This window comes from Harpia harpyja, chromosome Z, assembly GCF_026419915.1.
Source record: "Harpia harpyja isolate bHarHar1 chromosome Z, bHarHar1 primary haplotype, whole genome shotgun sequence".
NCBI classification, from domain to species: Eukaryota; Metazoa; Chordata; class Aves; order Accipitriformes; family Accipitridae; genus Harpia; species Harpia harpyja.
In genome coordinates this window covers 81051451-81075855 of record NC_068969.1, presented here as the reverse complement: position 1 = coordinate 81075855, position 24405 = coordinate 81051451, and the positions used below count along the sequence as shown (strand labels likewise).

The 24405-nt window shown below is 35.9% G+C and overlaps 1 protein-coding gene across 6 annotated transcripts in view; it reads left to right on the top strand.

The window, feature by feature from the left end:
• CCDC171 (coiled-coil domain containing 171) overlaps nt 1–24405 on the top strand; it is a 155406-nt gene that overhangs the window by 105514 nt on the left and 25487 nt on the right. For 3 of the 6 annotated variants that reach the window (XM_052776451.1, XM_052776448.1, XM_052776446.1), the window contains exon 23: nt 5459–5590. In XM_052776451.1, coding sequence (XP_052632411.1) covers nt 5459–5590 — 132 coding nt within the window. Of the gene's footprint in view, nt 1–5458; nt 5591–6497; nt 6613–10354; nt 10370–24405 lie in introns of those variants that run through there. The other 3 variants (XM_052776450.1, XM_052776447.1, XM_052776449.1) reach the window with 2 other exon arrangements.

Below are 24405 nucleotides of genomic sequence, written 5' to 3'. Positions count from 1 at the left end.
CAACATCATTCCTCACCTGTTTTGATCTCTAATTCTGGCTATAGTTTTCTAGTTCTCAGCTGTTTGATTTAAAGTGCCTTCAGTTTAAACAATGTAATCTTGTCACAGGCAGTCTCTCTACTTCTGGAGTGATCCTTGATTGCTGAAGCATCTTGATGGAAAATATTGTCTCTGTGATTATATAGGCCCTCATTCAGTAAGATGAATGTGTGCTTTTTGAGTGGTTTCCTTATTTTCAGGACAGACTCAGACTCTGGTGTTTATGAGCAACTATTAACAGATTGTCTCTTGGATCCAACAGGGTGCTGCGGTATATAGTTCTTTGGGTCACATATGCCAAATCCTTCAGCAAATCTTTTGGGGTCTGTATTCCCTTAAAGGTCTAATACTTCAGGTGTGATCTTCTAGAGAGCCTGTACTCAGGAATGACAGTATATGGATTATATCTTTAGAAAGATCATCTGGATTGGCAACTTACGTGAAGAACTACTGTTATCAACACTATTCAGTACTATTGTTGGTGCAACCTCCTTCATGTATGTTCACTTGTATTTTTTAGTATAGACTAAGAGAACATCAACAATTCATAACTATACATTAAAAAATTAGGAAGTGTTCATGAAGGTTTAATTCTGTCCACCATTGTATATACTTTTTTTGTTATTCTCCTTAGTTCCGTGATCATTTGTGCCACTGTAACAAAGACTTGCCCATTCAAATAAGTTAGTATATAACTTATTTCTGTTAAAGTGCTTCTTATCAAAGAAGGCAAAGGACCACGTGCAGTAGATGTGCATGTCCTTGATTTGTGCAGTATGGCCTCCATTCTACATGCTGCTCTGGAGGTATGGACATTATGCAGCTAAAGCAGCCACATATTTACAAGACTGCGGTTAAGACTAAGATGCGGTTTGCATTCAAACTGCCTCCTTCTATTTTAAAAAGTTCTAAAAACATTTTTGTTAATTATATGTCACATGCAGAACACATAATGGTGTAGTAGAAACCATTTGCTTGCACTCTTTTAGAATGATTTGCATAACATATTTGTAGCTTCTGTTATCTCAGCAATATGGTCATCTCAAAGTCAAGCAGATTAAATCATTGTTTGCCATTCACTTATCACCAAATCACTGCATCATTGTGGGTTTTGTTCCACTGTTTAAATTGCAGATGATGTGCTATTAAAAATAGTAGTAGGAAATGAAAGTAAAATAAGCCCAAAGTCTTTTACTTTCCAGGTACTATTTTTTATGTAGAACTGGTAAACTTTGAACTTATAAAAGGTTCTCCTGTATAGCTTACATAGTGAAGTTTATATCCATAAATAATCTTATTTTCTTTCACCATAAGAAAGCATTGAATTAGGCCCAAAATAAGCAACTAAAATCTCAGGTTTGTTGTACCAGTCAGACAGTAACCAGGCAAAGAGCAAAGAATTATGGAGGGGGAAGCACATCTTAATACCATTTACAACTTGCTACCATTTAGTACCATGTCTCTGTTGGCGTAACTGGACATACCACCTCAAACTGTGCAGAGAGAAAACAAACAAGTAAGCACAGAAGTGGACTGTAAATAAAATTATCTCTGATCAGCTGAGAATTTTTAACATAATTTTTGGACATGTGGAATTAGCCCATCAAATTCTACACCTTGGTTCAGTCAATAACGTAACTTCAGTTTATTATTCAGTTTCAGCTTTGATCTGAATTCATCAGTACTTTATTGATTTTAAATTGAGTAGCTATAGGGTTGTCTTCTGTGTTGCTCTCTTAATTAATTAAAAAGTTAAACACTGTCATAAGTCACTGTGCTCCTTTGTTTTAAAATGTTTTGAGTGTTGTAGTAGAGTTGTGTTGATCTGTTTGTGATTTTGCCTGTTGTCAGCCAGTGTTTATGTAAGGCTAAACTGAAAAATCTAATGATCATACTTAGCAGCCCACTGTCACAGTACTTACTCTGCTCCATATAAAATCACTCTTGCAATTTTTCACGGTCTCAGCCAAAATTATGCTTACCGAAATCAGAAATAGCCAAAATCTTCACTAGCGTTGGCTATAGATACATCTATTTATTTTTTCTCCCTATTAATTTTTGAGTATAGGGAAGTGGAACTGGTTTCAGACATTTTTAATCATTGCAGTAAGCCTGATTAGCTGATTAGGTTTTTTCAATTATAGCATTAGGTCTCTAGCCTAAGGAGACCTCTCAGGTAGAATAGTCTTCCTTTAGATTTCATGTCGAGAAAAAAAAAGTGTCATTAAATACAAAAAAGCTCTGAAACTTGTATCATAAAGCTTAACTGCATAGGATGGTTTTCCTCTCTGTCAAGCTGCCAAAACAAAAAAAAAAAAAATTTTTTTTTTAATTAAAATTACCAGCTTTACCTTTGCCTGATATTTCTGTAATGTAAATGTATGTGAGTACTGTGCTTACTTCCTTAGAAGATGAGGAAATAATCACGGTCTCCAAACTCCTATCATTGTCTTTCTGGATCTGAAAAAGCAAATAGACAGGAAGTGATGAAATTAGTTCTTAACTAAGATTTCATATAGGCACGGCCTATTTAGCATGATTCCATGCAGGCATGGCCATTATAGCTTTCCATTCCTCGAATAGGTAGTCAGCTTGAAGACTGGTTTCACTTTTACTGAAAAAATGTAATGATATTTGTATAGTATATGCCCAGTCTTTTCTTCTTACAATTTTTCCCAAATCTCTGTGAGTAGGAAAACTCTAGCTTCATTTTCTGTTTCTCAGTATGCGTGTTGATAATGAGATTCACTCTTTACGATCTAAGTATTTACAAACACAAAAAGTTTTGGGTTTGTTTTTTTAGTTGTGAATTTTCATATTAAATATAGTCTTTAAGGCGCTAATATGTACTTTTCTGGTGCAGTGGTATTAATGGCATATGTTTACCACAATTCAGCCATTTTAAAAAATGGCTTTTATATTTAATTGTTCAGTGAGTATCAGGCCCCAATACTGAAATGGAGAGTTTGAAACTAATAGGGTTAAAAGGACTTCCACTGTCTGTATTGTGTGTGTATTATACCTACATTGCTTATACATTGTTTTTTTCCCCCTAGTATTAGCAATCTGCTTTTGTACTTTGACATAGGGATTTCCCTTGTGAATTTTGTCACAGAAAAAAGAGAATCATCAATATCGCAGTTAAACTTGACTTTCAAAGCTAATAGTATCTCATTTGGGGACTGAAATTTAATAAATTTTCTTTGATTCTGGGTGAGTTTTTAAACATCAAACAATGAATTGGCCAGGGTGCAGTAAAATATTTAGATCTATTGACTACGGTTCAGAAGGGTAGAAGGCAAAACACTGGTGGTTTGATGTTGATAAATTCTTAGTACCTTAATCCACATTAATGTTTTCTTTTATCTGTGTGCATATTGGCAGAAAAGACACTGAAAAGTTGGGGTATATAAGCTATAAAAATGTAAATCAAGTGTATGTATGTGTGTGTATGTGTGTGTGTATATATATATATATATATGTATATTTAAAGTAATGCATTTTGTTATATTCAGCAAGGTTAACATCTGACCGGAATTACACATGCTGACAGAACACTCTAGAGAGTATGTTTGTTCCACAGGACTGTATATCCTGAACCTAGTGCACTATGTGTGCAAAAAACGTGTAGAGGACCTTTCCTGTTATAAAAATTGCATCATAGTGCATATGTTTGGCAGCCACAGGTATTGACAGGAATTCTTTAGGTCAACTTGGGAAATGTAGGGCTCCCTATTCCCACAGAACAGAGCAACAAATAAAATCTTTTCTTCTTTGTATCAGTAGATTTACACATGCATACTTCTTTCAGTCAGAGCAGATTTCAAAGGCTGTGCTATTATTTGAAATATGTTCACTCATGATCAACATTTTACAAAAATTAATTTTGTAAGTGGTTACAAAAAAGTAACCTGGGATTTAAAATGAATGGACATGTTTTAATTCATGTTTGGTGAGTTCTTTTGGGCAAGGGAGGCTCTAAGAAAAACTGAAATTTATTTTAAAGAGTATTTAGTAAATGGTGTATCTATTGATTTATATGTATTTAGTATATATTTAGCATATGTTTTAGTATCAGACTGTTCATTGTTGTTAAAGACAGTAAATTATTTTTGCAGTACTAGCTATTGCTACTCAACAGACACAGTCTATGCCAAATGAATGTATTTCATCTATTCATTTGTAGTAACATATGTTTGTATGTGTGACTATCCATCTGTATTAGAATCTAACCTGACTACTGGGACCTCGTGGAGGTGGAAATGATAATTTTTGTATTAAATAGAATGAAAAATGGGTGTGCAACAGCACATGGTATCTGAATGTAGGTGATGTGTCCATGGAAGTTCTGTGTTAAATAGCTGTAATTTCACGGCCATCCTGATAGACTAATTACATGTTGTAATATGTGGAAAAATGTTGCATTTTAAATAATTATAACAATATTTGTCTCGTGTGCAACACTAGTAAGTCTGGCTGTGTTTAAAGACAAAAGCGTTAATCACTTTACATTGCTGGGAGTTTTACCTATGCGTTTGTACCACTCCGAAGGCACGCGAGTTTTTAAATTAAAACCAGTTTCTCGCTTAGTCAGCAGGTGGCACTGTGACACCAACGGCCTTTGGTGATGGTTGTGGCCGTATGTAGAAATGGCATTGCTACTGCTTGGGGGTTTTGTTTCATCCTTTCTTTTCAGACTGCCTGCAAAACTAACTAAATATCAAACTGTCTGTATTTTGTGCAAATTGTAGCATTTCCCACTCCAACTTGGCATAGTTAGAAACTGTATAAAAGTCGATTAATACCAGTTAGTGCATTATTTCTTACAGTGAGTCCACAATAAGAAATCTCATAGAAGGTTTGGGGTTTTTTTCTCCTTCTGTTAATTGCAGAGCTACAGGTTGGTTTATTTTGCTTTGTTTGAGGATTATTCATTTTAATCTGGGGTTTAACTGAATTGATATTAAATGAACCTTATTGTGGAGGACTGATATGATCTCCCTACAGTAGACAGAACTCTCATGCCAGCTTCTTGTTTGTATGATCACATGAACTTTTTAATTTCATAGCTGGTGTTTGTTTGAGTCAGAAGTACAATTACTATTTCTTTTCTTATGAGGTTTTTACAGAGGACAGACCTGTGAAATGTATATACCAGGTGGGCTTGTGAGCCCTTAGTGTCTCTTCTTTCCTTCTCATTTCAGACCAGGGGAAGATGCTTTTTCTTCTTAACATTCTCTCCCAGCACTCTGAATTAGAGATTTATTTGCAACGAAAAATCAATTAGTCCTAAATTTATTCATGGATTTCAGGTCCAGCGATCAATGCAAGTCCACTCAGTGGGCTCAAGGGGACCCAGTTCATCCCAGTTAATGTGTCTGAAGGGGAATTACCATTGATGCTGTTTTTTTCCCTTTAGGTCAGAGATCAGACCTTGCTGTCACGGACTGCGGCAACCAGGAATGACTTCACCCTGCAGCTACCCAAACTGCACCTAGAGACCTTTGCAGTGGAAAGGCTGAAGGGCAGGCCAGAGGTTGTAGCATTTCAGGTTAGAGTCTAAAATAATCCTGTTTCTTTTTTTCCTTTTTTGCATCTGAGATAGAACAAGAAGCTAGGCTGCTCTGAATGTGTGGAGAACAAAAAGCTTCAAAACTATTGCAGTCAAGAGTTGAAAAAGAAATAATTTCCATATATACTCTTGAATACAATATTTCAGAGATGATGTGAACTTTTAATTTTGCAGTTACAATGTTAAATAACTGATGGGAATATGACCATGAAAAAATGCGAATGTTATATTTGAAAATTAATATCACTCTATCCCACCCTTCCTCCCCCCCCCCCCTTAATTTAAGCAAGACAAATAAAATAGGAAAAAAAAAAAAAGACATGATTTTTATGCTGCTTCTTGGTCAGTATCAGATTTTTCCATATTACAGTTTTAGAAGTAATAGTTATTTTTGAGCATTCCTAATTTAAAAGAAACTGCTGTTTGGAATACTTAAATATAGAAGCTATTTGTTTGTGTAGGTTTAAAGACTTGTATGTTTCAAAATACTATTTTCATTAGGAGGAAACAATGGGGAAAAAAGAAAAATGAACTGAAAATGTACATATTTTGAACTCTGAAAATGGATTCTGTGCAATGCCTCCTTATTATTTTTAAGTTTGTTACATCTTTTTGTACACAAACTGTCCCTTAGTCTTTATAGCTGTGCAGGATGACTTCATTCTCATGATACATATTGCTAAAGGCAGAACATTTTGTTTTCGCAATGAGGGAACGAAAGGCAGAGTGAGTACATATACTTCTTTCATTGTGCTCTTCTGTGTGAATCAGAGAGAGGAAAGCTAGTCATGTAAAGTGCAAGGAAGACAGACAATACAAGTATTGCATAATGTGTGTACATTTCTGTAGTAATCCTTTTTAATTTATTGTAGATTTTCTGTTCTAGATGCAGTATATAGTTGCAGGAACAGGGTCACAAAACCAAACATTCGAGAAAGGCAGATTCTAAGCTGGACGTTTCTCACTGCGGCCCTCTTGCATGCATGCATGCGATTCAACATGATAAAGATTTAAATTATGTGTGTATTATTGTGTTTCCATAATAAAGTAGTAATGTGTAACGCCTTGAGATTCCCATGAACTTTAATTAACGCAGCTGTATGTCTATAGCAGAGGGTAGAGTTGCAGTTGTTTCCCCAGTACAGTGATGATCACTTTTAAGGCTGTGCAAAAGGTTCCACAGGTGGCATGTTTTCAAAGATGCTGTCATGGAAATCACCAGCTTTTAAATACTGCTCTTCTAAATTGGTGGCCCATTCAGTGATAGCTGCCTTTTTTTTTGTCCCATCCCAACTCCCATTCTTTTTTGCCCTAAGAACAATTGTAGAAGCATTTGCAAGACAGCCTATTCCTTCTTTCTTTCTAAGAAGATGAAGAGAAACAGAAGTATAACAAGTTGCATTTCATATTTGTACAGAGTGCTTGTGGTATAACTAACACATAGCAATGTATGCTCTGGGTAGCTTACTGGTGGTGCGGTATTGTAAACATACTTTTTGTTCACCTGACAGCTCCAGTCACACGTGGTTACTTTGTACGTACACAAACAGCATCAGTGATTCACAGTCCATCTCAGTGTGCAGTTCCTTTTTGCCTTTCCCTTCCCCTCTCCTCTCCTCTTCTCGTCTCTAGTTATATAGTGCCTGTTTGATAACTTTCTTAGTACATTACAGAAATTTTATTATAAAATTTCCATTTAATAGCTGGGAGTCAGCTAATTGATTTTAATTTCACAGTATGTGAAACTATATTAAGGACAATCCTGCAATCTTGAATGAGGTAAGCAGTTAGTAATCACTTTATGGACACTTCTTATTAAAACCAGTGGCACTGTTTGCATGCCTGGTCTCTATAACCACTACTACTACATGTATTTTATAGTTACTCTGTGACAAGTTCATTTCAGTTGAAGGCCTTATTATCTGCAACTGTTAGACATAAGGAGGTTTTTTCTAAGTCTGAATGTATTGATATTTGATGGTTTCTTTTAAAAAATTGCATAAAAATTAAGATCCTAAATTAGACAGTATTATAGGGACGAAACACTGGCTATCAGAACTGTTGAGTACTCACAGAAGATTGCATTATTTTATTTATATTATTCATGCACCCAGTTCATAGTAGGTGGCTGGAATCAGTATTTAATAATAATTTTATATCCATTGGTTCAGCGTGTATCACTTTTTCATCATATGAGAGAAAGCAAAAAGCTAGTATATTTGTATGTGTGTACACATCTGCATGGGTTATCTGTCTTCCAAATTTTTCGGAAAGCAAGTGGCTCTAAAAGGCATTTTGAATGAAATCTGCTATCCTTAATTTACCTGATGGGCTCAGCGGTGTTAGGGGTCTATATTCCTTGTCTTTGGGAATATGGGAAGTCTTGGAATTTTTAAATTGCTGTTATGTCTATATGAATGTTTCTTGGGAAAAACTTGCTTTCTTTATAGGATACAAGTGCAAAGAAGATTGGCATAATGAACCTAAGTTGCTTGACTGTGAACTAAGCTATCAGAGTTTTGCTTTTTTGTGGCATGCTTAGTTAATTATCTTGTAAAACCAGAAGGTTGTTTTTTCTAGTAAATGGATCCAGTGTTCCAAATACTATGAATGCTTACAGGGCTGATCAAACAAACACACAAATAAAACCTCTCTCATTCCCAAATGAAGTAATTGTTAAGCTGTACAAGAAGTGGTGTGCATCTTTTAAAGAATGCGTTGTACACTCTGGTGATAGACCTTTAGATAATGAAATGAAATATTTGGGACACAAAGTTCTATGTATCTTCTCCAAAGCCTGCACTTCATGTAATGGCTCTTAAATTACAAAATTATGTAATAGATTGAAATGTAAGTTATTCAACAAGAATGTCCTTGCTCTGAATGTCTTCTAAAGCCCCATGCAAGTAGTGAAAATATGACTTAATTTGTAGGCATTTGTTAAATTCTTGGAGACTGTAACAAAAATTACTACAATAGTTTGAAAATGTCACTTGAGATGGATAAGTAATGAAAAAAGTGCAGTACCTTGAAAAGTAAAATGATATGGTTGCTATAGCTTTGAAACACATTCACCTACTATTTAATTGCTGTGAAGGATGTTATGTCACAAAGTTGTGGTTTCTTACTTAGTTAAGTTTGAAAGTGGAAAATACAGTATTATTTTCAAGAACCTGAAACACATGAGAACAGGATTTAAGGTGTGCTGTTCTGGCTGTGCCTGAATGTTCCCACTGAAGACAAAAAGTGGAACTGTATGTGAAGCCTCCAATAAGTACAGGATATAGGGTGAAAAGGAGCATCTGAAATAACATGGGATTCCTAATTCTAGTAGTCTTGCTTGGCAGATGACTATTTAAGTTAACCAGTAAAGGTTATCAACTCCTCATAAAATACAAAATTGAGTTGTGCTACACCTTTAGGAAGAGGATAATGTTCTCTTAACTCTGTCTTCTGAAAAAGTTTATTGGCTCACAGAAAAAGTGGTCATTCAGAAGATTCCTTCTGAATTGTCTTCAGTACTTTTACATCAAATATGTAATTAATACTCATGGCAAGCAATTTGATCTAAAAACCAATGCATAAAGTCCCCCAATAAATCAGATAAGGTTTAAATGTTCATGTATAAAAAATTAAGCATTGGTATACTCTCACAATAAATTTCTTCTGTTTGGAGATGCAGAAGGGTAAGAACTGGTATGAAAGAAACTTCTTGAAGCAAATTTAGGTACCTCAGACTAGCTTTGCAATAGCAATAGGATGTGTAAGGTATACTTTGTGTAAAAGTGCTTGATTCCTGAACAGGGAAAGGCTAACAACATACAAATCAGTGGCTTTGCCTTGCATACCTAGGTGATGCTCTGTATCTACTGTTGCAGGTTGGTTTTACAGGAGGTACAGGAGCTGTTTAAACATAGCAGAGGAGCACTGACTTTATGGACAATGTCCCAGGTGTTCTTATACACAGAAGTAACAGATTTATTCAGGCAGTGTCAGTGAAAAAAAGTGGCAACAAGAAACTAGCTGTGGTTGTCAGAATCACATCCACTCTGTGTCCGAAAGACATGCATGCGGCTGTGTGATCAGCCAGCCACTGATGTTCACACGTAGTAGCTGCCTGCAGATGTACAGTTAGGGAAAGAGTAACCATTTTCTGTGTCATGGGAACTACCTTGACCTCTGTCTTCAAAGTCTCCATTTGCATATTTTATTAATTGGCCCTATTTTTGACTTTTGGTCAGTATTTGGCATGGTGGGCCTCTTCCTCCTCTAGTATCTGGTTGCTAAAGGGTGTGATGTTACATCTGGATGTTGGTTTGGAAGAGAACTGATATTCACAGATTAACTTGTGTTGCTGTTTTACAGGATTTATATGAATTAGGGAATCCAAATGGACAAGTTTTGTGAGTGACTTTAATGAGGATGTGCATATTTAATGCGTTTATGTAGTGTATGAAAAAGCAGGTGTGAGGATGAGACTATAGGCAGGCTTCTGCTGTAAAAGAGGTACACATACATGTATCTGTCAGTATTTATAGGTCTTAGGAGAATGCATTTCTTTGTGTGCTGCCCTTCACCTGATATGTAAGATTGACCTGACTGTTGGAAATCCCTTGCATATTAAGAAAATTTTAGTTTGTTATAACCAGGGACTTGAGTAGGTAAACCTATATTTTTCATTATTAAGCTCTTCCTTAATTTTGAAAGGTACTATACACTTGTGGTGTGCTTTTTCTTCTCCAGGTGGGTTTCAGATGGGTAAGTTTTCACTTTGTCTCATCTGTCTGTGTCTGTCTCCCTCTCATTTTGTCTCTCTGTGTGCCACACGCTCTTGTTCTCTGCTGCACGTTGTCTCTCCCTGTGTCCTGCGTGCACACTCTGCACTGCATGTGTACTCTCTGCCGCACACTTGCTTGCTGCTGTGTGCACACTGCTGCATGAGCACGCATTCTCTGCTGCTCTTGCTCTCCCTCTCCCTGCCATGCCTGCTCTCTCTGCTGTACGCTTGTGCTTTCTCTCGGTTCATCTCTGCCTGCCACTCTGCCTCGTTCTCTCTCTCTCAGTCTCTGCCCCTCTCTCCTGCTCCCTGTGCCTGTCTTTCCCACTCCGGTCTGTCTCGCTTGCTCTGTCTCTCTGTCCCCACTGTCCCTCTGCTTCTGCCCCTCTTCCTCTCTCTCTGCTTCTCCCTCTCCCCCCTCCACCTTGTGCTCCCTCTGTCCTGCTCTTCCTCTGTCTCTGTCTTCAGCATGTGTGCATCTGTTCATGCAGGTTTAGGAAGTCCACATGGGATTTATATGTACTTCTTTGTGTTTCTCAGGTGTTCTGAGGTAATTTGAAATGAAAAGTGCAGTTATAGCATAAAGGCTTATAGTGGTAATAGTAATACAGTCAAGTACTGACATATCTTCAGTGTTACCATATAATGATTATAAATTTTTGAAGGAGTAGGTTCTTACCATTTATTTTATGTAAATTATGTATTCATGTATGATTTAGTCATGCATTATCTGATTGTGTTGTAGGTCCACTTTTTCTAATTAATTGGGCAAACATATATGTAGTTTAAAGTGTTAGAAGCTTCTTAATTTGTGTTTATTTTCACTTGTTCATTAATTTTAGATTTATGCTTGATAGATTATAAGGTAAAAGATATGCATAATTCTGCTGATAATTTTTCTCAAAATAATAAACACTTTGTCACTCCTGTGTTTACTTGTCAATAACGATGTTCTTATCAAATTGAGGAAGCAAGTGATTTCAAATGTAACATTATAATTCTGTCATCAGATTTTATCCTCTGCATAGGGCAAGTCTTTCAAAACATAAATCACTTCTGGTATGAGGACTTAATGGGATGAACTAATAGTGGAGTAGCTGCTTGAAAACTGAATTATTAGTATTTCAAATCTTGTAGTTCTGTTTTGGAGCCTTTCGGTTTATTTTTTTAATGGCATGGCTGTTAAAAGAACATATAATTGTGGTTTTTTTCTCTTAATGCTTCAGAAAGCAGAAACCTTTTTAAGAGAGTCTTAATAGTGCATTTTATATATATACATGCACCCAACATGCACACACTTCTAGTGTTTTCTTTTCACTTCCACCATTTCACCCACAGAAGGAACTATCCATTTCATTACAGAGGCCAGAATACTGCCTTCTCTGGAATTGTACTGCTGCTTCTTGTTGGGTAAAACTGGGTCTCCAGGAGTTCAGCAGCTGCTATCAACAGCACCTGGGCTGCCCTCCCCCTCTTTTCTTCTCCTCTCCAAAAGGACTGATTTCCTAGCTAGTGTCGAAATGTGCTGCTTCTGGACTGACCACGATCCTGCCTTCCAATATACCTTTTAAAGACAGAAGCGATTATTAATCTAATGATACTTTGCACTTGCACCTTGAGTTGAAATGCTCATAAATAAGTAAGTGTTTTAAACTCATTAGAGAGGGATGATACCTCTTGCAACCCTGACCTTTTGCAAACTTCAATTTGTGAAAAATAAAGTTGGTGCAGGGCTTGAGAAACAATAATTAACAACTAAGTAAAATCTGAATAACCAGATTGAAGAGATGTAACATGAAGAACTCTAATTTAATCTCCTTGAATGTGTTCAGCTGGTATCTGGAGTCATATCTCCAGATCGGTTGTATCATGATGATAAATATTTAAAGACATTTTAGCATAATTTAACTATAATTCCCTTAAAACGTAACATTAATGTGTGTTAGCAAAACACAATTTAAAACATAAAAATTGAGGCATCTTCAAAATGCCAGTGATGCTGAAAATTTGCCTTGTGTAATTTGAATTTCACACCCTTTCTCCTTTCTGCAGGTTAACTGTGTTCCCAACTTCCTCTCCTTCTCACAGCATTTCTTTTAGCAGTCTTTTCCTCCCTGTCCTCTATGGGCTTTTTATTGCTCTCTCTCTTTTCCTCATTTCCCCCCTCCTTATCATTAGCCTCTTTCCCTCACTTTCTCAGCCACCCTTTCACTTTTTTGTTTCTTCCCTTGCCTTTCTTCATTCTAATAAATGAAGAGAGACTATATGAAGAACCCTTCTCAGAAGGCTTTGTAGTTAGCTGGTACACTGATTGCACCCTAACCCTGTTAAGTCTTTGGCACTGTGGGACCATAAATATCAAAGTCAGTATCTGTAATCACCAATTAATCAATTACTGAAAGCTGTCTCTTTATGCCTTCGAAACTACTAACTCTTGTCTAGCCTCTTTCATACGCATTGTTAGTTTTGTAAAAACTTTTCAGTTAAGATCTGCTGCTGATTATCTTGAATGCTGAAGTTAGTATATAATCATTTAACCTTTCAGTAACCTTTCTTAATGGAAAATTTTCTTTCTTGACCCTGTCAAGCAATCATGTAACTATCTGCCTTTGTTCACTTAGACTTTTTCATACATTTATAACTGTTACATGTGGGTAATCTCTTATAAATTACCTCTGCTGATACACAGGGAAGCTCTATAAGAACTGTGTAAAATATGATCTTAATTCACTAAATTTATTTATTTAGTTTTGCTTCTGCTTGTAATCCTGGGATGGGTTTTTCTTCCAGCTGGTTACCAGGTTGCTGCATCTTATAGCATAAGGACCCAACAAAGAAGCATCTTTATTGACTTCTAGTCACTATTCTTTCATGAGAAAAATTACTCTATAGAGACATGGTGATCTCAATATGTGCCCAAAGCTGCCTCAGTGAATAAGGACAGACTCCTAAAAGCTGTAACTACAAAAATAAAGCATTGTTCAATAACAGAAAATAACAAATACTGTTTTCGCAGCACCTTGTTTGTTAGGCAATTTTTCTTACTTCAGAAATCCTATCATTCAGAACTGCATGGGATTATCTGTGTGCAGTATCTTCAGAAAAGGAGTAATTTTACCAGATAACCACTGCGTAGCTTGGATGTGACTGTATTATTTGATATTGTCTGCAGTGTGTACTGTTGTAACACAGATAAACACATTCAGAAGCATAGCTGTTAAACTGTTGATAATCATGTGGGTTACAAAATGAATTCATGAAATGAATACCATGAAAGATTAGGAATTGTCTGGAGTCTTACTTCTTTTGTACTGGTTCTTTTAATTTCGAAAACTAAGAAGAAATGCTGAGCAAGTGAGTCTGAGCAATAGGATTTAATAAGGCAATAGACTTTATTTATTACACAAATATCTTAGTACCAGAAACAGAACCAAACTATTTTCTATTCTTAATTACATGTCAACTAAAAAAAGAAACTTCTTCAAATGCTGAATCTTTTGTTTAGTCTTTTTTCACTTAACTGCTTAGTATTCCATTATTATAAAACATACGTCTATCTGTTTGTTATTCTTATTGATAGCTTACAGAGCAAGAAAAAATTATTAAATAATGCAGTATATTAGTGCAAGAATTTTGTAATGGAATCAAGGGAGATATTTCTGCCCAGATACCGCATTTGGTAGGCCTTTTAGTTAAAGACCTGGAAGAGGAAGGGTTATCTATAACTTGAGTGAGTTTATTATGGCTTAGTGATTTGCTGATTGATTTCATTTGCTGTCAGTTAAGGCTCTCTTAATGTCAGCTTTCTTTGCATAATGCCTTGAAATAAAGACTGATGAAGTTTTTCAGATTGATGCCGCTTACATAAACTGACCCTGATTTGCCCTTCTGCATGACAATGTAAGTGACAGCAGTTAGACGAAAATATAGCAATGAATATGCAACTTAAGGATTAAGAAAAAACACAGTAAACCTTTCAGAATATAAAACTAGGCATAAAAAAACAGGCTGTTCTGTTAATTCCACAGTTGTCCTATACTGAAGAACTAGACCAGGATAGCATCCCAGCTGGTATACCACTGAAGTGAAATTCAAAGAGGACAAGTTTTGAAAGGATTAAAAGTTAACCTGTTTTTTACCAAATTCTACCAATTTGCCACTAATTAATTTGGGGTTTGGGGTTTTTTGGGGGTGGGGTTATAAATTGTGGCTCATAAATTCACATATGTTGTTAACCTGGGAATTTTCTTTTTTACATTGTTATCTTGCAGGAATCATAATGAACTACTTTGAAGCTGTTGTCTTGATTTTTCAGTTACCGAATTGATTGATGGTCTAGTGATAGGTGCACTAGAATCCTAAGGTCACAAGTTCCAACACTTCTATGGGACTGTGAAAAGCATAAATTCTTAAGATTGATAAGGTCTATTACTGTAGGTGTTCCAGGACAAATATGCTTGAAATAGGACACTAATTTTTAAGGAAGACTTGTCCACTGCAGTACCCAATTTCTTTATAGTCTTCTTTAACTCTCCCTTCATTATGGTATTTTCGCTCATTATGGTCTCTTCCCATTAGAAGCAAAAAAGGAATTAGGGGGTGGGGAGAAAATGGAGAGGGCTGGAGGGTGCTAAAGTAATGGAAAACGGGGGAATGTGGAACTGTTTTGTAAACCTGAATAATAGGGATACACAGCCTGCATGTTGGCAAGCATACCTGCAAAGGATTGAGTCTTTCATGGCTTTTAAAAGGATAATATCCATGGAAAGACCACCATTTGTTTATCCTGCTGGAATCTTGATAGAACTTAGATTCCTTTGGATTGCTTCCACATCATGACTTCATTGACAAAAGTGCAGTTCTAAAGTAAAGATCAGGAGGAAACAGCCACCCATTCTATCTGTGGGACAAACTTGCAATGCCCATTTAATGCCTGACGACTATATTTTAGTTCTCGCTTCTCTCTGTTCAGAGGCAGATTGTGTGTTCTTCTCCAGTACCAGAAGCCATTTGTAGGTCTCCCTTTTCCTGATAGTATCATAATTGACAAATATAAAGGGAGAGGTTAGAGAGCAAAGCATCGTGCCGTTGCTACTGCGTATAGTGCCAGATGTTATCTCCATCCAGTTTCCCATTCTTAAAGGAGTAACTTTTTTTATAGATTAATATTGCACAAGCTAAAGATTAAAAATTGAAGTTTAAATTCTGAAGTTTTTACAAATGCTTGCAAAGATCACAGGACTGAGTTCTGAGTTCTGAGCAGCAAATCTCCTACGTGTCAAAATGTGATGTTTGTCTGTACCTTGGCAAAGGTCACTATCCTAGATGCTTGATTTGTGCTGCATTTATTCCATATGAGACTTGCTGCAAATTTTACTCCTTTGGGAAGTAGACTGTGGGACTGAGTAAACATTTAATGCCTAGAGGGCACATAGAATAGCAGTAAATCTGTTTGTCCCTGCTTAAAAACAGGTTGGACAGGGGACAGTAAAAAAAAAGAAAAGAGTATAAGAAACAGGGCTAAAATGTCTCCAGAATATCTCACAGCCTCCACCATTTTAGTTCAAGGACCTCCTGAAACAAAATTCATATTTTTGTATTCAACAGCCATTTATTGTCCTGTTGCTTTTTGAACCCATGTAAAGTTAAGCATTCACATGACTTGTGGAAAGGGCTTTTTCAGCTTAAATACATGCTTTCTGAAAAACTATTTTCTATGTTTGTTTTGAAAATGGTTTCTGCTACTTCATTTAATGTTAATATGTTAATATTAATACACATTCTTAGTTTACCTTCTTTATACTAGTCATTCTTTGGCATTGTCTGTCAAAATCATCTCCCATTCTCTGCCATTCCATTGGTAGTTGTTTCTTTTCAGGTTACTTTCCTCATTTCTGAACTACAAGAAGGTGAAAAACAGTAGAAATCATCTATAGTTCTAGATCTGGTAAGCTCTGGAAGCGATTTCTCTGTGTTACCAACATCCATACACACAATTGCTCATAAATGACCTAATTGCAAGTAGTGGTCCAGCTCTGAAAAATGGATAAGGAAGTACTAACTGATTAACATTAGACGTAGTTTGGAAAATGCCATCTTCTACGGCGTTTATAAGTTAGGATAGCCTGGGATGCTTGGATAAGAACCAGATGCTTTTGTTGATGCAGCATTAAGGTCACCACACAAGCACATAATGTTGCGGTGCCTACAGTCATTACCAAATCCAGTAAAAAAGAAAGACTAAAACGGGCTTTCTTAATCTAATTAGGATACCCTATGATATGGGGTATTTTATTTCCGATCCTATTGTTGAAGAATACTTTATGCTGTCTAGGCAAACTCATCTCACCCGTGCCTATCCTCCTTAGTTTTCTCCTTTCAGTGTTGCTATAAGCATCCAGTTTTATAAACAGAATTCAGAAAGTTACTTTATCTCTTATGCTTCTAAGGAGTTAGATCTAATTGTTGACTGTTGGCTAGACAGGGGAATAGACCGTAACAGCCTGTTCCTTACTTGCCAGGTTCCCAACCTAATAATTCAAACCCTGTTTTGCAATCTGGTGATAAGTTTCCATTTAATGAAAAGACACTTGGTGCATTTGCTGAAGACAAAGCAGAAAATCAATGTCTTCCAAAATATTATCTAAAAAAGCTCATCAGGTAACAATACATCCTTGAATTGTTGGTCTGAATGAGGACAACCAGAGTTCTGCCAACAGAAAAGTTAGTCTCTTCTTCTCTTTGTTTTTCAAGCTGTTTCAGGTGAACAGCTTTCTCACTTAGCTTGTTGACCTCTTGCATAGAAGAGGCCCAGACTTCAGTGAAGTGGAGTCTCACTCATTCACCAGTTTTTAGCATGCGTTGATTGGGATTTATACCTTTCTGAGTTGAGGTAATCTGCCATCTATATAACAAATGGCAAAAAGATAGACAAACAGAATCAGTTTTTCCCAGCAAGGGTTTTCCTCAGCTGTACATCCATTGTTAGTAGAACTAGATATTCAGAGATGACAGGGATCATTTTATTCGTTCTTCTTTCTCAGATTATGATGGTTAAAAGCAAACTTTAGGAGGAAAATATTTTATTTATTTCATACTAAGCTTAAGGATAGCAAATTGTCAAGCTCAGTGTCAGTACCACTTTTGGCAGACGTTGCCAATATTCTCTGACTTTTGCTTTGGAAAGAGCGGTGCTAATGTCTATGCTCATTGGGCAGGTCAGTAGTAGGTATACTGTGGTCTTTAAATTTCCTTTGACTCTTCAGATTTTGGAACAAGAACTGTTGTCCCTGAAATTTCTAATAAATCGTTTTCGTGACATAAATCACGTCTTGAAGGCAAGTCTGATTGGAAATCTAGCCATTTGTATGTTGGGTTTTTTTAAATACAAATTTTGATAACATTCAAGAATGTATGAAGCAGACTAGTTATCTCACTAACATCTGAATTTAGGCGGAATGAAGTCAGAATACCTGTCCATCCTATATGTGGCAGTGGATATTAGATTAAGGGTGTGTCCATTTACCTGAGAATGCAGTTCAGTTTTTCTAGATAATTACTTTCTCTGTAGAGACTGACTGGTGCTTTTTCCTGTGCTGGCATCATGAATTTGTGCGCATAACTGATGTTCAGTGAGAAGCCAAAATGAAAAAATTGGGTTGCTATCCAACCTAGCAGGTATACTTCAGAGTTTCATTACAAAACTACAAAATGTTGCTTTATGTAGGATGAAATATTTATGTTGAATTAAAATGCAGTGCTACCATGAACACTTCATAAGAAAAGCAAAGGAAATGAAGTAACTATATTACAAAACTTTGTGCAGTTTTCTAGCCCCTGGGCTCCATTAGACTTGAGTATTCACCTAAAATCTGATACGAAGATTACGACTCAGTAATGATTGTTTATGGATAAGCCACATAATCGCAGTTGTCATATCGACTAAACCTGCCAGAAGGGAACTTTGTCACTCCTAATAAATGGCAACTACAATGTAGATTGTCTTCATCTTTTTGCACGGAAAATACAAAATGGACACATTTCCTCCTTCTAAGCATATGTAAAACATTTTATCTAATTCAGTTTGAAAATGTTTTAATCTAAAATTGAAAAGCTGCTTCTTATGGCCAGAAAGGAATAATCTATATCCCTTCATAGCTCTAGTCAAAATATTTAAGGAAATGTCTATAGTGAACCCAGATTTTGTGGGGTGATAATTTTCTTCTGTTGGAGTCAGTGGCAGACTTTTTCTACACAGGTTAAAATTAAATTGGTATTTTTTCATGAGTTTCTAAAAAGATTAATAGAAGTCTCAGTAGCATCTATGTGACTGTAAAGCATATTTCTTTACTAAAAGTAATTGAAATTGGTCTTAGTTAATAGGCTACTCTTTAAAACCAATGAAAAACTGTATTTTAATTTTCAGTAGATGTATTGTTTCTACTATGATGGCAAATAGTCGAGTTAAGTTACTTATGTTGGTTAATTTGTGGACAGCATTTCAGAAGAACAGAAGAGTTTTTCAGATCTCACATTTACCTTCCATGTGCAGTTGCTTCAGATTTTCCTACTTAGTAGCTTGATAGATTAATGTCTGCTCCTCTCTCCTCCCTAAATTGTTCTATTACACATACATCTATAATTAATCCATTAGATTTCAGACAGTTAAGACCTAATTAGTGTTTAGGTAACACCTATTCATAAAAATTGATTTGCTTATATAGGATATCCTATCCATATGTAGGAGTCCCTTGAAAATAAGAAAGAATATGCTTTTTAAAATTGATTTTACTTCTATGAATTTGATTGGGAAAATAGAATTCTTTGCTTCAGCTTTTGTACATCTTTTCTGGTTCCAAGGTGTCACTCCAATAGACCAAAAGCAACATCATCCAGATAAAGGCAACTTGTACTTTCACTTGACATTTCACCTGGGTTTTGTTGAGAAGTTTTACTCTCATTTCTCCTCAAGACTGAATGTGTGATGGGACACTGCCACTTTTTAAAATAAAACTGCATCCTGATTTTTCCGTTGTGGCTGCTGCTGTTTAGTTCCTCTCATCAGTGGCAATATATTGTGCTCACTCAAAGCAGATTTTCATGCTCACAGTTGAGGCACATTAACGTGGACTTTATATTCAGTGACTACCTGTCCCTCTTTCATTCATCCCTGTCTAGAATATACACTGCAAGGGAAAGTTGAAGGAAGGGTACCAGCCTGAAACTTCTTTCAGTTTCCATTTCTTCCTCACCAAAACCATTTACTTGAAAATTCTCTTCCTTCCTGACAGACTGAAATGTTCTGTTTGTATCAAGACTGTGTAAGAAGATGGGAAGGGGTGCAATGTATTGGTAGCATTTTCCCCATAGCTGTAGCTTGAAGTACAAGTTCTTCAAGGCAGCAATTGTTTTTTCTTTAATTTTCTTTAATTTTGTTAAGTGGCAATTTGCTTGCATGGTCCAGAGATATTTCTGAGTAGTCAAGGCTGCGGGTAGCTCCTTTGCTATAAAATTCTCAGGATGCTTTCTACTACTTGATCATACCAACAAACACATTGGTCTTAATTTATCAGTTTCTAGAAGATCAATGTTATTTTTGAAACTCTTACACTTTGTATTAATTTTCATGGCAATTGTTGTTATGCCCATCCACTGTGGTTTCCAGTAGAAGCACTTTCCCTTCAGTCTCTGTCAATTTCAATGCTCCCTTTTCAATTTTATTGTAGGAAGTCATGTCATTACCTCTTGCAGAGAATCTGGCCTTTTATTTAGAGCTTCATTCCCTTGGGCTATCCTCTGAGACCTACAGGGTAAAGTAATTGTTATTGAAGCGAAGGGGATAGAGTTAGGGCCAGTGTGTGGCACTGAGTCAGCTTTCATTGGGGAAAAAAAAAAAAGTTGTAACAGAACTGACCTGCTTTTTGGCACTTTTAAATTGTGCATGCCACGCTTGAGTGGAACCCAACAAAAAGTTTAGTGTCGAAATGAGATACAAGGAGAATAGATCATTAAAGAAGTGCCAAACAGCTGCAAAAGTGCAATTTTGCTGAATGCTGTTTCCCTTGAGGGTTTTCTTCTGATGCCTGAGAAGTTGCTCTATTTACATCCTCCGCTGATGCCACTAGACATTTTGGACTATGGGTCAAGGCGGCCAGAATGGGTTTATCAAATGCTAAAATGTATGGAGGAAATTAATTTTAATCCTTTTTTCCCCAAATATAGCTCTCAAATCTATAATAAGTATCCTGAGATCTTGCTTCTGAAAGCAAAAAGTAATTGATATATGCTTTGTTTTCTGGACTCATTTTAACTAATCTTATTTATGTCAGTTTGAAGCAAGGCATTCTATAGGTTATCCATTAAGTGTGCAGAACTCCACTCCATGGAGTTTTGTTTTCACACCAGTCGCTTTTGCCTGAACTGCACTTCAGCCAAATTCTGTACCATAAATGAAATTTTCAGTCTTTTCAGATTCTCATCTAAGCACTTTGTTATACTAGAGTTAATCTTTCATTCTTCTGAAGTCCCTTCATTATTCCATCTCTTGTTCTTTTTCATCTTTTTGTATATGTTGCCCTTAGGTAAATTTACTACCTGCTAACATTCTTTTTAGTTGAAGAATTTCCTGAAGGGAGAACCTAACAGTCAAATGTTAATTTTGATTTTTTTATACTTTTTTTTTTTTTTAAAGCACAGTGTGTAAAGTAGATGGTCTTGTTATTCTGGCTGCTGCACCTGATGTTACAAACTCAATGCTTATATTGCCAGGCTGTTAGTCTGTTTGATACCTTTTAATAAGCATCATTTCACATAAGGTCTCCTTCCTTTAGTTTTCTTCCTTCTAAACAGGAGATACAGTTCTATGATAATAGCAGGCCCAACAAGATCCTGAGTTAATGGTATAACACGGATATAAAGATAAACAAACTGATTCTTAATCACTGGTATTTTATTTGTAACTTCAGAATAGTCTAAAACTTTAAATGGAAACTTCCATTCACAATTATTTATAATTCATAATCCAAATAAAAATTATTTTGAACTGTGTTTGTTGTCATTAGTCAAGCACTGAGGGCAAGGGAGACAACATGTGCAGTGTTTTAATTTGGAATTAAAAATGCCAGTTTTATAATGTATAATAAATACATTAAAACTTTGATGAGAGGTCTTCTGCTAATTTGCATATGCTGATCTGTATATTTCTTGCCATATGTTTCTACTATAACTGAATTGCGAACAGCTGAATTTTGAGTAACCTTTGAATTTCATAAATTAATTTAAAAAAAAGGTTTATTTTCTTTTTGTGTTTCATATTCCTTAAAGATTGTTGTGTAAGTTGTTGGTATTACCCATTTTTCACTGAAGATTGGAGCCTTCTAGTCTTGTAAATATATAGCCAGTAATACATGCAAAAGCGGTTCCAAAGTGTCTATAGCACTGTGCACCTTAAAATCACTGGTTCTAGAAGTGGTGTACTAAACAAGGAAATGATTGGTTATTCAAAAGTACACAGAGGAAATATTAGAAAAAATTGTTTTTACATGTCCTTTGGAGGACTGTCTCTACTGTTAAGCGTTCTTAGTCCTTTTAAAGATTAATCTGGAGAAAGAAAGCACAGCTTAAATTCTGCTGTTTTGCTCTGCAGTTCACTGGTTTGTAGTTTATAAACAGTTTGTCTCATTTTTACTCTCAACTCAGGTTTCTCAGCTTCACCAACCTGTAGATTAAGCCAGAAACTTTTATTTGTAAAAGACGTAAATTTATTATTTCTGTACCCTTGTATTACAGATGAGACATCTTTGAACAGGTCATAAGGACCTTCTTCCTTATGGCTGCTTTGAAATAAACCTCATCAGTTAATTTAACTTAAAACAAAACATGTTTCCTTTTTGTTAAATTTTATATATGTTTTCTTTTATCTAATTGTGTGCTTATCTATGTATATTCAGGGTATCGGAGCATTGGTAAATGGCTATGCACATACATGGTTTTGCAATGCTCCTGTCTTCTGGCCCTGTTTTTACAAGCTGAGGAGGCAGGCAAAATGGCCAGGTAACCAATGCTCAGAATCTTCAGAGTCCCATTTTATAAATAAAAAAGGGTCTGAAATTTAAAATACTTTGTTCCTTTGTCATGTGAATAGCACTTAAGTGAATTTTTCAAAATTTTCTGATTTACTTTGAATTGATGGGGATACTGTTTTAAATGTATAAATACCCATTAAAAAAGATCCTTAAAAGTACTTTGGTTTAAAATAACTTGCCCACTGAAAGTTATATTTGAAAATGGGACTTGGGCACTCTTGCAAATTTTGTGCCTAGTCCAGCACCTTCCACATAAAAGCATCCTTTCTCCATGCCAACCTTACAAATATATTTTTAACCTGTGAGTTACAGCCAGTTATCTGGGAAAGTCATGCATCTGTTTTCACGAAGCTGCCTACATCTTGACTTAGTGTTGGAGCATGGGTCTTCTCTCACGTTGAAGACACTTTTGACATTGAAAACACCTACCATTATAGTTGATTCTGCTATATCAGTAGCACATGATGTAGAACTTTAAATAATAGTGAAATCCTTTATAAAATAAGGCATTGTGTGGAGTAAAAGGAAAAGGAAGAGGTCACTGAAAAAAGCCATTCAGCTATCTGATTAATTCCTCTTTTTCTTTGATTAATGCAGAGTAATTACTTACAATTTCTGCTCTTAAAATTGACAGTCCTGTGTAAATTTCAACCATTATTAACTTGCATCATGTTTCATCCTTAGGAGGACTTTGTAATCGCTGTATCACAGACTGGTTGAGGTTGGAAGGGACCTCTGGAGGTCATCTGGTCCAAGCCCCCTGCTCAAGCAGGGACATCTAGACCCAGTAACATTTAAAACTAGTATTCTTCAGCTCCGCTATTGCTGTGGCCTCCTTCGTTAAGTCTTCTCCCCACTAAGTTTCCTATAATACTCATCTGTCTGAAAAGGTTTTAACTTTTAAAGTGGTCTGAGCTGCAGTAATATTGGTTCCTGTAGTGTTCAGGGATCACTACATCTGGCCTTTCTCAACAGTAGTCATCTTCTGGTGTGTATTTTTAAAACATTTTTATTTGTAACAGAAGACAAATTTTTATTGTTTCATGTTCTGTTCTCAGTTTGCATGTCACAGTATTATCAGCACATTTAAAACCAAAATTGCTCACTTAAATGCAGATCCTGCAGATGTCTACGAATGCCAAATTTTATGCTATAAAAATTAATCAGAAGTGTTGCTGAAGTATCTTATTGCTATGTACACTTAAAAACTATGTATACATCTTATTGCTATGTGTACTTAAAAACAGAAGAAAACACTCCTTAGCAGGAGAGGAAAAAAGTTCTGCAGAACTAGATGTGCCTTCTCTGAAATTCTGTCAATAGACTTTGTTGATCATGAAGGAATTTCCAGATCTGCAGATATATTTGTAACATGCAAATAGGGATCTAAATTAAAGTTCTGAACTCCTTTAGAGATGTGTTTAATCATTATGTGACAGATCTTACAACACGCAAGTGACCAGGTTTTATGCCCATTCCTCGTGTATCAAACTTTCTACTAAGTGGAACTTTTGTATTATGGAAAACAGATCCATGACTCAATCTGTGACTGACATGAGTTAAATAAAATCATATGTAAATGAATGCCTTCCAACGGCACGTCTGAAAACCCAAAATATTTGTCTTTCTCCAGATGGCATTTAGAATAAATATTCTGCATACTCATTATCAAGGATTCCACATCACCTGGTGGAAGACACAAAAATATTGTTTTCCCTAACCTGGTCCTGAGTGAGAGAAATCTAAACTGACCCTGACTCTTTGCTAGGAAGTCGGGATATACTGAAATGAGTGTGTACCTACAAGTGCATAAATGCTACCTTCCACATCAATAATGAATCGTTAATAGCTGAGAAATGGTTTCTTTCTGGACTAAAAAAAAATCTAGGTATCTTAGAAAAAATATTGCCATGTCTGAAAATAAAAGACAGAAA